This window comes from Gallus gallus, chromosome 7 (assembly GCF_016699485.2).
Source record: "Gallus gallus isolate bGalGal1 chromosome 7, bGalGal1.mat.broiler.GRCg7b, whole genome shotgun sequence".
Classification (NCBI taxonomy): domain Eukaryota; kingdom Metazoa; phylum Chordata; class Aves; order Galliformes; family Phasianidae; genus Gallus; species Gallus gallus.
The window spans coordinates 34,786,832-34,800,208 of NC_052538.1; the positions used below are offsets into that span (position 1 = coordinate 34,786,832).

Below are 13,377 nucleotides of genomic sequence, written 5' to 3' on the forward strand. Positions count from 1 at the left end.
ACTTGGAACTGTACTTCAGTGTCCCCGAGCAGTTAGCTTTTCTGTTGGATTTGCATGAACAGTACAGAGCGGACCCAACCTGAGATCATGTGTAAGCTCCTGGACTGAATGTTGTCCTCTGCAGGGTCGTAGTCAAAGACTGAGCCGGGATTTGTGCGCCACACACGAAGACCTGCAGGAGAAAGGACTAAGGAGATGGAGCCAGGCAGGGCCTGGAGAGCCAGAGCAGCACAGAGTGGTCCTAAATGGGACTAAAAACATGGAAGGGAAAGGAAAGCAGGAGTTGATAATTTATGCTTATCAAAGCTGTAGTGCAGAGGTGTGGTTGGTGAAAAACGTGAGGTGAACTTCTTAAAAATACAAATAAGAAATGACAATCCAAATCTGGCACCTCATATACAAAAGCCACGTGGCTGGGAGAGGCAGAGGAGGCTTTGCTAAGACCACCAGCTTCAATTAATGATAAATATAAACCGATGATACTGTTAAGCTTAAATAAAACCACTTTCCAAGGTCACCTTGTATTTTGTGTATATGAAGTGCTGCGGTTTCTCCTTACCTGTCAGGTTCTCCTGGTCCTGGTCCACGCGCTTTTGCTCCATTTCTACCACTCGTCTCTGAATGCCCCTATAGCTGATGTCACTGAAGTCGTGCATGTTCTTCTTCACACGTTCTGTAATGGGGTCAGTGACTACAGGTGTGAAAGTACCTTTGTTTTTCTCAAAATCCTCGTGGTATTTCACCTGTCATGGGAAAAAAAAAGTCAGTCATGCTACTATCAAGTGAATTTCTCGCAGAGGGCCAATGCTCTTCTGAAGATTTGCATTCACCAAGGTAAAACTGGTCTGTTACTGATAAATACGTGTTGTCCCCAAGAAGGCAACCCTGTGGCATCTCAGGAACAAAGCTTTACGTAACAGACCTACAGAGGAGTGCTCTTACTGTAGAGATGTGTTTCTGTGTCTCCCGCACACGCCGCATTTCAGGTGTGTCCAGAACATATGCAGCTTTACCTTGTACCTGTTTTCGGAAGCTGTCTGAGTAAAGGACCTGCAAAAAGAAAAAGGAAGTGAGTACAAGGTTAAACGTGAGGAGAGGAGAATAGAGAAAAAGAAAGGAATAGAAAGGGGGGAGGGAGGAAGGAGAGGAAGGGAGGGAGAAAGGAAGGGGTGAGATGGAGGGAGGGAGATGGAGACCTTCCTCCCTCCCCCTCCCCGTGTTTCTGTTTCCCTCCATCCCTGGGCGAAGGGTGGAAGAATAAAGAAAAAGGAAGGAAAGAAAGAGAAAGAAAAAGGAAGGAAAGAAAGAGAAAGGAAAAGGGAAGGAAAGAAAAAGAAAGAAAAAGGAAGGAAGGGAGGGAGGAAGTCTTTCAAATACTGAATGCTGTGCTTACCGAGCTGATGTTTTCCTGGTTGCGCTTTGCTCTCTCCATCTCGGGGGTCATCGGTGTTGGGGTTCCTTTTGCAAGGTGTTCTTTGTACAACACCTACAGAGTACAGCATACACATACAAGTTAGACCTGATAACCCAGCAGCTCATTCTGCTGGTGGTGTTACTGGGTAAGCATACTCAGCACTGCAGGGACAGAAAAGATCTCAGGAAATAAATAAAGCTGCTAAGAAGTTATTTGCTTGAGCAAAAGGGAGAAAAGGGGAAATAAATAGGCAAAAACATGGAACAGAGAGAGAGAACAGGGCAGAATTAGAAGTGGCTTTTCTTCACAAGGGTTATTTTCAATCTAAGGCAGGTATCATCCTCTTTCAGTACCGAGCTGATTTGTTCCTGGTTGCGTCTGACTCGCTCCATCTCAGGAGTGACCGGCGTGGGGGTCGCCTTCCCTAAGCCTTCCTTGTACACAACCTACAGACCACAAAGCAACCCCACGTCACAAGTGTACAGATCACAGCTGTAATCACGGCTGGTTTTAGAATGAACACCATTCGTTATGAAAGGGAAAAAATAAGTGAGGAAAAATATTAAAAAGTTAAGTGATGAAAAATATGTATGTACCACAATTTGACATTATGAGTTTCTACAAAAAATTAGAGGGTTAAATAAAAACCAGGCAACCTTAGGTCATTCAAAAAGAGAACAACAGCTCTATCTTAGCCCCTTTACACCTCGTGGACGATACCGAGCTAATCTGTTCTTGATTGCGTTTCACTCTCTCCATCTCGGGAGTGATAGGGGTGGGGGTTGCTCTCCCCAAGCTCTCTTTGTACAACACCTGTGGGATACAGAACACGTATCCGGCATCTCACAAAGAAGCAAGAACATTCAAAAGGATTCCAACTCAGGGTATTGCTTAGTTATCGAAATTCAAAGCAGTAATGGCAGATTACAGTATGGATCACCGCAAAAAGCCAAACATCTAAAGCTGGTGGGAGGGGTAAGAGAAATAAACTGAAAAAGAGAAGCTTGTTAAAACTTTGTTGTTTGGGTTAAAATGAAGGGCTCTATCCAGCTACAGCTGCAACCTTGGCTCCACAGGCTCAAGGAAGCCACCTGTGACCCCAAGAACTAAAGACTGTTCTATCTACCCTGCTGGTCATGATCCAGGCCAAGGAGAGGATCCCCTCTGTGCCTAAACCCTGCCTGGTGGGTGTCCTACCTAAAAGCATCCCTGGTACCACCTAGGCGGGGTTCTGGTTCAGGTCACCTCGAGCAAAACATCTCAGAGAGGTGGGGTTTTTCCCACGGGATGTTTGGGTTTGGGTTTGGGTTTTCTCCCACTAAAGTCAAATACCCCTGAAAGGACAACAACAGCTTACAGACACAGCGCAGAGAGATGGAGCTGAGTGTCACTTCTCCCAGGGACATCAGTCTGGTGGTGTTGGCTGGATAGAGCCCAAGTGAGACGAACCCAGCTGTAGAAAGCTCCTAATTTTTGGATCAGAATGTTAACACACTAAAGCCAAGTTTGTTTTAGAAAGGGAGAGATTAACTCGCAGACACAAATCTATCTATTTTCTAAATTAAAGTCAGTGTTCAGTACGTAGTTAGAATGTTACTTGATTAACATTACTATAGGCGCAAAGGGGAAAAAATATATCTATTTTTAAGGTACCGAGCTAATGATCTCTTGATTGCGTTTGACTCTCTCCATCTCTGGAGTGATTGGTGTTGGGGTCACTTTCCCCACATTTTCTTTGTACAAAACCTATAGGATACAAGGGAGTATCCAGATATCATTAAGAACATACTTCCACCAGCACAGAAACCACAACCAACCACGGACAATAACAGCTTCTGGGTTATTACGCTTCGGACGGGGTTAGATCTGGGGCCACTGCGACTCCTGAAAGGAGCAATGGGAGCTTTACCATTAATTCATTATCAACTGAGTGTAAAAGCAAGATTGTTACAAGAAATAGTTAAATTGCAAAGAAACAACGACCTTAAAAAGAAATAATCAGAGGTCAAACCATTCTAGTTAAATCCTGCTTCCAACAGTGTTAAACAGGAGAGGAGAAATTACAACCCGTTTGCAAGCACAGAGTGGGGGTGCTCATGCTACCTGACAGGGTTTGTTTTAAGAGTTAGGAAGCACAGATGAGTAAAACTGCTACTGTGTGTTAAACACATCAGGTCTTCAGGAATTGGTTTCCTGTAGGAGTACCGAGCTAATGATCTCTTGATTGCGTTTGACTCTCTCCATCTCAGGAGTCACAGGGGTTGGAGTGGCTTTCCCTATGTTCTCCTTATATAACACCTATGAGACATAAGAAAGGAGCCAACAATAAACAAACAGGTCTCTCTGTAGACAAACACAAAGGCATCTTTTCCTTGTATTCATTATCACAGGGCCAAGGTATTATAGATACGTGTCAAGGTACACAGCAGTATTTTAGTAGAGAAGTAGGGCCTGGCATAAAGTGATGGCTCAATAGATAAGTACTGTAAATGAGACTACAAAACACTGTGCTGAGGATGTTACGGATATTATCATAAAGTACGTCAGCACTGCAGAGAAAATAGAGGAACTCTGTTATAAGATTTTAGGATTAGAACAAGGCGTTAAAATAAGCCTTAAAACCAATAAAACTATCAAGTTAACACAGTCATTGTAAGCCACAGTAAGCCACGTAAGAAGTGATCACTTAATTAAATTGCTTTAGAGCTAGGGTCAGCATTATTTTCCAGTAAGTGTCACAACGTCCACTTATTCAAACTGTTAAGTTGTTCATTTCAATGGAGTTAAAGGACATGTTTTTTTCTTGGCAAATACCGAGCTACAGATCTCTTGGTTGCGTTTGACCCTCTCCATCTCTGGGGTGATGGGGGTGGGGGTCCCCGTCCCCACGCTCTCTTTGTACAACACCTGCACAGCAACAAGAAGCATCCAAAAGAAATCAGAGCGGAGAAATAATCACAACACAACACAAAGCCAAATATCTGAGTCTCGTGGATAGCATTCTGCTCTCTTGTGCCCTAGAAGCTGCCCTGAAGGCTTGGATTACACCCGTAGGGTCTGATGGCAAACGTGTCCATGCCTTCATCTTACAGGTACGACAAACCCAACCCAGAAGCCGTCACAGTAACACTGAACAAATGCATCTCCATGGTTGAGGGGAGCTTCTAGACAGCCCTGGAGCCTGCTGGAATCCTCCTGATTCCATGACAACAGCACTACAAAGCAATTACAAGAAACAACACCACAACACACACAAGTATACATTAAAAGGACGTTGAAACAGGGAGCAAAATGGTTAAAGACATTTAGGATCATGTAAATAATTACACACACGAAGAAGTGGAACGTAAGTAACACTGGAAAATACAGTGCAAGAGAAAGGATGTTTTTTTAACTTGATTAAACTGATTAAGTGGAAGGAAGGAGTGGAGCTGTTCCGTTTTTAATACAGATTAAAAAGTTCAGTTTATGTGGGGTTAAGGGGAACCCATCTTTTCCCCCACAAAGTACCGAGCTAATGTGTTCTTGATTGCGTTTGACTCTCTCAACTTCAGGAGTGACAGGTATTGGGGTCCCTGTCCCCAGCTCCTCTTTGTACAACACCTGTGGGTAACACGGCTATGTTAAAACACCAAAAGGAACAGGCGAACAACAGCAGCACACAGCTTAATGGGAAAAGAGACCAAGTGTTACTCAAGGTTGCCCTGAGCCAAAGCTTGGGATGAAAGATCAAAACCTTCCTCAAAATGATGACATACTTTGCAGAGTTTGCTTCTCAGGACCTATAAGAAAACCCCACTGCAATAGTGGATGAAGACTTCCTAAAGGAAGGCCACAAAGACAACCAAAAAGGAACCAAGGAATAACTCTGTTTCGGTTACCCATTCCAAAAGCAGCACACACACAGCAGGTTAAACCAGCCCCTATAAGAGCACCATCACACAGAGCTCATTCCCACTGGTTGGGATCACACCACGAATAGTTCAGTTTTTAAAGGGAAAGGGGATAAGATCAGGAGAAAACCCACACGGGACAGCACTGAGGATAGAAGTGATTAACAAAAGGAAAAATGTGATATAATTACAGAATGAAAAACATTTAGAAGGTGATCAGAGTCAAGAGAAAGGTAGGATCCAGAAGTTATTATTATCATTAAGATTGTGAGATCAAATCAGAGGAACAAGAATGATGTAAGTAAGGATTACTCAGGGAAACATCTCAAAGGGAAAAGGAAATTCCTCTTTAGGTTGATTATAAGGGGAAAAAGAAACTTCAGGGGTTAAAATCATTTAAAAGTAAATCAGAAGGGAGGTTTCTGCTTTTCAGACTACAGATACCGAGCTAACGTGTTCTTGATTGCGTTTGACTCTCTCCATCTCAGGAGTGACAGGGGTGGGGGTTCCCATCCCCACGTCCTCTTTGTACAACACCTGCGGACAACATGGCCATGAGAAAAGAAAGGAAGAGCAATGACCAGATAACAGTAACACTCTGTTTGCTGAGACCAAGTGGAACACGAGAGAGGTGTTCTTCTCAGCTGCCATTGGCAAAACACTTGGATTAATAAAAAAAAAAAACAGAAATCAAACAGCAGTGCTCTCGTGCCTTGCTTGTAACTCTCCTCTCCCTACAGAACAGCCCAGTGCTGTGGTTTTATGCCCTGCCCAACTGGTTCCAGCATGGCTGCAGGCCTGGGAGCTGCCATTGGGCAGCCATGGCAAAGGCTTCCTCAAACAACAAGGTGTGAAGGACAACACAAAAGGAACAAAGAAATAATCTTTACTTCCTTCACTCCCATCTACTGAAGCCACCAACACCTATCAGGGCACTGAGCTCATTCTGCATCAGAAACAGTTTTGTTTTAAACACAGCAAAACCAGCAGGAAAAAAAACAAACCAAGAAACAAGGATTGAAGCGATTAAATGAAGGGAAAAGCAGACAGTAAAGAATAAAAGTTACCATAATTGAGAGAAGTAATCAAAACAGAGGAATAAAAATGTGGTAAGTAACCATTATGAAGGAAACACCACCAAAACAAGGGGAATGGGACACTGCTTTTGGTGTCAGTAGACTACAGGGGAACAAGGGTAACTCTGGGTGTTAAAAATATTTAACTGAATCATAAGGGAATGTTCTTTTCACACTGAAAGATACCGAGCTAACGTGTTCTTGATTGCGTTTGACTCTCTCCATCTCAGGAGTGACAGGGGTGGGGGTTCCCATCCCCACATTCTCTTTGTACAACACCTGCGGACAACATGGCCATGAGAAAAGGAAGGGAGAGCAATGAGCAGATAACAGTAACACACTGCTGGCTGAGAGACCAGGTGGAACACAAGAGAGATGCTTCCCTGGGCTGCAAAACAGATGGTTTACAAATAAAAAGAAAACAAAAAAAAGCCCACAGAAATCAAAAACCAGTGCTCCCCTGCCTTGCTTGTAACCCTCCTCTCCCTACTGAACAGCCCAGTGCTGTGATTTTATCTCCTGCCCAACTGGTTCCAGCATGGCTGCAGGCCTGGGTGTTGCCTTTGGGCAGCCATGGTAAACGCTTCCTCAAACAACAAGGTGTGAAGGACAACACAAAAGGAACAAAGAAATAATCTTTACTTCCTTCACCCCCACCCATAAACGTCACCAACACCTATCAGGGCACGGAGATCATCCCACAGTCTGCATCAGAGTAGAGACAGTTTTATCGCACAGCAAAACCAGCAGGAAAAACAAACCAAGAACTAAGGATTGAAATGATTAATGGAAGGAGAAGCAGACAATAAAGAAAACCAATGTTCAGAGTGAAAAAAAAAACAAAAAACTGGAATGTAGAATCTAAAAGTTGCCATAATTGAGAGAATTAATCAAAACCAAGGAATGAAGATGTGGTAAGCAACCATTATGTAGGAAACAGCACCAAAACAAGAGGAATGGGACACTGGTGTTGGAGTCAGTTGATCATTATAGGGGAATAAGGGTAATTCTGAGAGTTACGGTTATTTTTAACTAGATCACAAGGGAATTTCCTTCTTTTCACACTGAAAGATACCGAGCTAACGTGTTCTTGATTGCGTTTCACTCTCTCCATCTCAGGAGTGACAGGGGTGGGGGTTCCCATCCCCACATTCTCTTTGTACAACACCTGCGGACAACATGGCCATGAGAAAAGAAAGGAAGAGCAATGACCAGATAACAGTAACACACTGCTGGCTGAGAGACCAGGTGGAACACGAGAGAGGTGTTTTTGTCAACTACAAAACAGATGGATTAATAAAAAAAAACACCACAGAAATCAAAAAGCAATGCTCTCCTGCCTTGCTTGTAACCCTCCTCTCCCTGTAGAACAGCCCAATGCTGTGATTTTATCTCCTGCCCAACTGGTTTCATCATGGCTGCAGGCCTGGGAGCTGCCATTGGGCAGCCATGGTAAAGGCTGCCTCACACAACAAGGTGTGAAGGACAACAAAAGGAACAAAGGAACGATCTTTGCTTCCTTCACCCCCACCCATTAAAACCTATCAGGGTACTGAGCTCATCCCACAGTCTGCATCAGAGACAGTTTTGTTTTAACACAGCAAAACCAGCAGGAAAAAAAAAAAAAAAAAAAAAAAAAAAAAACAAGAACCAAGGATTGAAGCGATTAATGAAAGGAAAAGCAGACAGTAAAGATAAGCAATGTTCAGAGTAAAAAAAAAGACTGGAACATGGAATCTAGAAGTTACCATAATCGAGAGAATTAATCAGAACAGAGGAATAAAGATGTGGTAAATAACCATTATGTAGGAAACAGCACCAAAACAAGGGGAATGGGACACTGCTTTTGGTGTCAGTTGATCATTATAGGGGAACAAGGGTAACTCTGGGTGTTAAAGTATTTAAATGGATCATAAGGGAATGTTCTTCTTTTCACACTGAAAGATACCGAGCTAACGTGTTCTTGATTGCGTTTGACTCTCTCCATCTCAGGAGTGACAGGGGTGGGGGTTCCCATCCCCACATTCTCTTTGTACAACACCTGCGGACAACATGGCCATGAGAGAAGGGAGAGCAATGAGCAGATAACAGTAACACTGTTTGCTGAGAGACCAGGTGGAACACAAGAGAGGTGTTTTTCTGGGCTGCAAAACAGATTAAGAAAGCCCATACAAATCAAAAAGCAGTGCTCCCCTGCCTTGCTTGTAACCTTCCTCTCCCTACAGAACAGCCCAGTGCTGTGGTTTTGTGCCCTGCCCAACTGGTTCCAGCATGGCTGCAGGCCTGGGAGCTGCCATTGGGCAGGCATGGTAAAGGCTGCCTCACACAAGAAGGTGGGAAGGAAAATGCAAAAGGAACAAAGGAACGATCTTTGCTTCCTTCACCCCCACACATGAATGTCACCAAGAAGTATGAGGGCACCAAGCTCATCCCACAGTCTGCATCAGAGCAGAGACAGTTCTGTTTTAACACACAGTACAATCAAACCAAGAACCAAGGATTGAAGCCATTAATGAAAGGAAAAGCAGAAAGTAACGGAAACCAAAGTTCAGAGTAAAGAAAAAAAATAAAAACAGGTTGGAACACAGAATCTAAAAGTTACCATAATTGAGAGAATTAATCAAAACCAAGGGATAAAAATGTGGTAAGCAACCATTATGTAGGAAACAGCACCAAAACAAGGGGAATGGGACACTGCTTTTGGTGTCAGTTGATTACAGGGGAACAAGGGTAACTCTGGGTGTTAAAAGTATTTTTAAATAAGTCAAGAGGGAATTTCCTTCTTTTCACATTGAAGATACCGAGCTAACGTGTTCTTGATTGCGTTTGACTCTCTCAATCTCGGGAGTGACAGGGGTGGGGGTTCCCATCCCCACGTCCTCTTTGTACAACACCTGTATGGTAACACAGCAGTGTAAAAAAGTATAAAAGACAGATTGAATTTGAGCGTGGTTAATTTGTGTGCCCACTCCATCCACTACAAAGAGGGAAAAATTAGGAGTTGTAAATCAGGTAACAATTGTGATCAATCCAAGGGAAAGCTTCCGAGCTCCTGAGAGGTCTGAGGGATGCTTCGACACAGCAATAAAGCATCAGAAGAATGGAATTGAGCAAACAGGCGAAGCAGGAATTTTTAAGGAAATAAGAATCAGAAAAATAAAAATAAAGTTTTAAAAATGAAAGGACATGAAGCATTAAGTGTTATGATTATTAGAAATGTCTTTTAAAATTTTGGGATAAAATATAAGACAGACTGAATTTTAACAGCAGGAAGGGAGCGTCACTCTAAGTTAATTTACAGGTGTTATAAAGTTCTTCTAAAATGAAGCTAAGGGAACATTTTTCTGGATTTAGGGGAAGAGTACCGAGCTAAAGATTTCCTGGTTGCGTTTGACCCTCTCCATCTCAGGGGTCACAGGCACTGGGGTTCCAATTCCCAGCCCCTCTCTGTACAACACCTGTGTGGCAACAGGGAGGTAGGGTTTGTTTGGTTTGGTTTGTGGGGTGTTTGTAAGGAAAGAAAAGGAAAGGAGGAGGATGGGGCAAGGAGAGAGAGAGAGAGAGAGGAGAACAAATTTAATACACTGAAACCTCCAAGTATGAAAAACAATTTTGTCAGCCTTGTTCAAAAGTTAGCAGAAAAAAGTCAATAAAATAATCAGCTAACAGCTAACGTCTTTGCAGTTCTGCCTCCTTCCACAAGGAATCATAGAATCACAGAACATCCTGGGTTGAAAAGGGCCCCAGTGCTCATCAGTTCCAACCCCCTGCTATGTGCAGGGTCGCCAACCAGCAGCCCAGGCTGCCCAGAGCCACATCCAGCCTGGCCTTGAATGCCTGCAGGGATGGGGCATCCACAGCCTCCTTGGGCAACCTGTTCAGTGCGTCACCACCCTCTGGGGGAAAAACTTCCTCCTCATATCCAACCTAACCCTCCCCTGTCTCAGTTTAAAACCATTCCCCCTCGTCCTACCACTATCCACCCTCATAAACAGCCATTCCCCCTCCTGTCAGTCTGCTGACAGGAGAATGCTGTCAGTTCCTCTGTCAGGAATTCAGTCTCCTTACTTAACAACAGATGTTAATGGTCAGCTTTCCCTCTAGGACTGCCCCTCACAAGTATAAAAGAGAGAAGTGATGATCACAGAGACAATTAAATGTAGCACACAGTGTGACTACAGGGGCTTCTCAGAACTTTACTACAGAAGTCATCAGTTCAGGTCTGAACTTCACATCTGTCATGTTGGAGTCAAAATCAGCCCTATGTCACTGCAATTAAAACAGAAATAAACAACGAAGTTACAAAGTAGGGCACTTCAAATTGTGCATAGCGACTTGACTGGAACATGCCAGAACCAGAAGCAGTCCTGGATAGAAATGCATTACTGCAGCCATTGCCCCTTAGTTGTGCAATTTTCTCCATTATTCACGTTACAGTGATACAGGGATGCCACCAGGTTTTCTTACACAGACCTGTAGGATACAAGAAAGCATCCAACAAGCAAAAACACGCAGAGGCAGACACACTCCGGCTTCACTAGGCTGGAGGAACTTAGGATTCAGGAAGTGTTAAGAGTTCATTTTGCTTTAGCACTGCACCAGCACGGTGAGTCTGAAGAGCGTTAGAAGGATCAGCTGTGCTACAGAGGAGTCACCCACACTGTCACTGTGTCAGTGGGAAGAAGGAATAAGGCACTGCTTAACTGATTTAAGTAAATGAGGGGTTGAATCTCACAGCTGAGATAATTTAATGGCAGTTATGCTAGATTGAGGGGAAAAAAAAATACAGTATAGGAATATGACAAGTTTTAGTGACTTGATTAAGGAAAGGTTGTTCAAATTCATAAACAAACTGAAAGAAAAAATTAATATGGAGCAGTTAAAGGGATGGGATTTGTACTCTCAGGGTGGGGCTTGCTTTATTGGGCTATACCGAGCTAATGTTCTCTTGGTTGCGTTTGACCCTCTCCATCTCCGGAGTGACCGGGGTTGGGATGCCCGTCCCTAAGCCCTCTTTGTATGCCACCTATGAGGTACAAGAGAATTTCCATACAAAAAGCCTGACCAAACAAAGAACATACAAAAACCCAGCATTCAACACAGGCAAAATAATTACGTCTCACTATTCTGTGAGTTATGTTTAGCGTTAGGGTCACTTTTTCATTAATTGCACACTTGTTCTAGAGGTGAATATTAAGGAAGGGGCTGATTATTCTGTAAATATGGCTACATATCCCAGGAGATAAAGCGTTAAGATAAAACCAACACAGGGAGGAACACCAGAATGTTTTCACAGCTTATAAAGGTTTCGGTTCTTAAAAAGAAATGCATGTAAAGTTGTAAATCACTCCAAAAAGTTAAAGCACAAAAAGGTGGAAGAATTAAGTTAAAAGTACTGCCAGAGGGAAGAAAGGAGTGGGGTGAGGTGAGATTTTAAATCACTAAAGAAAAAAGGAGTACATGTTAGGATGTTATGCAAAAATGAATTGTTATCATCTTTTTCTTAAATACCGAGCTAATGTGTTCTTGATTGCGTTTGACTCTCTCTATTTCTGGAGTAACAGGTGTTGGGATACCTGTCCCCAGGTCCTCTTTGTACAAGACCTGCAGAATACAAGCACCCAGAAAGATGAGACGTGTCCCTTCCCCAGTACTGACAGAACACCTGGACAGGCACTTTACCTAGTTAACAGATAAATACAATCTGGAACATAAACATGCACAACATTTCTTTCACTGAGTGTGGATTTAAGCAATGTAACTCATGTCCACATTCAGGAGCTTCAACACACTGAAGTCAGGGGATTACTACACTATCATAGGACGCACATTTGATTACTCTGCTAATCTGGCATAAAATATAGGTAGTTTTTGCTTTTCATCTTAGTTTAGGAATAGTAACAGTACTACTTCTCAGTCAGTGAACATTTCTAATCTTTGTTTGTTAGCAAACAGCTGCACCTAGTTGTGTAATCCACTTCATTTTAATCTCTACATCCAGAAAATCAACATTTTCTTTTGTTTCAAGTGAGAAATTTAGTTCTCGTGTTTCCCTATTTCACAGAATCAAGGAATGGCCTGGGTTGAAAAGGCCTACAGTGCTCATCCAGTTCCAACCCCCTGCTATGTGCAGGGTCGCCAACCAGCAGCCCAGGCTGCCCAGAGCCACATCCAGCCTGGCCTTGAATGCCTGCAGGGATGGGGCATCCACAGCCTCCTTGGGCAACCTGTTCAGTGCCTCACCACCCTCTGTGTAAAATTTATTTAACCTACAAGTGTTTGACTAGAAAATTGCATTTTCTATGACAGAAGACGTATAGAAGATGCTAGGTCTAAAACCTAGTTATGCAGGAATACATTACAAATGCACTTAGCAGTACTTGAAAATTCATAAAATAATTGCAAACTGCATTTCACTACTTGATGTCATTGAAACAAGGAAACAAAATACAAAAATAAAGGATACACAGAAAGGGAGAACAAATGATATACCTTAAAGGTTAGAAAAATGAAGCACAGTTTGAAAAACCAACTGCTATGCACTGAGCTGTAAAAATCAATACTATCATAAAAAGCATAAGAGAGAAACACTACTTAACATTAGGAGTAGTAAATCATAAGACATTCATCCTGTGGCACCTCCTCAACACTGTATAGCAAACGTCCAAGGTACCAACAATCACAAGACCATACTTTCCCTCAATACTGTACTTAGAGATCAAAGTAAGGCTGTAGGAAATGATGGCTCAAAGTCAGGAGAACTGGGTTTCATTATTAGAATCTACAACTAAGTAGATGTGGGAAGAGCAGATACTTTTTTTTCCATGTGTAACTGTTGCTAGGTTTTCTAACTACAAAAAGAGGTTCTAATTTACTTTTTTCTCTCTAGCTGCTCCATTTTTTCAGAACAATAAGACCTCTGTGTATTTATTTTATTTCTGTGGTCACAGAAATAATGCAGGGAAGCGACTGAACTGTAATGATTGCTGCAAAA

General features: G+C 42.8%; 1 protein-coding gene across 50 annotated transcripts in view; it reads right to left on the reverse strand.

The window, feature by feature from the left end:
* NEB (nebulin) overlaps positions 1–13,377 on the reverse strand; it is a 119,752-nt gene that overhangs the window by 1,932 nt on the left and 104,443 nt on the right. For 23 of the 50 annotated variants that reach the window (XM_040704391.2, XM_040704414.2, XM_025152552.3 and 20 more), the window contains 11 exons: positions 11,895–11,987; positions 4,925–5,017; positions 4,229–4,321; positions 3,620–3,712; positions 3,068–3,160; positions 2,135–2,227; positions 1,768–1,860; positions 1,394–1,486; positions 943–1,050; positions 560–743; positions 80–172 (listed from right to left, as the gene is read on the reverse strand). In XM_040704391.2, the coding sequence (XP_040560325.1) occupies positions 80–172; positions 560–743; positions 943–1,050; positions 1,394–1,486; positions 1,768–1,860; positions 2,135–2,227; positions 3,068–3,160; positions 3,620–3,712; positions 4,229–4,321; positions 4,925–5,017; positions 11,895–11,987 (1,129 nt within the window). Of the gene's footprint in view, positions 1–79; positions 173–559; positions 744–942; positions 1,051–1,393; positions 1,487–1,767; positions 1,861–2,134; positions 2,228–3,067; positions 3,161–3,619; positions 3,713–4,228; positions 4,322–4,924; positions 5,018–5,751; positions 5,845–6,569; positions 6,663–7,458; positions 7,552–8,331; positions 8,425–9,748; positions 9,842–11,316; positions 11,410–11,894; positions 11,988–13,377 lie in introns of all 50 variants that reach the window. The other 27 variants (XM_025152547.3, XM_046944174.1, XM_046944176.1 and 24 more) reach the window with 18 other exon arrangements.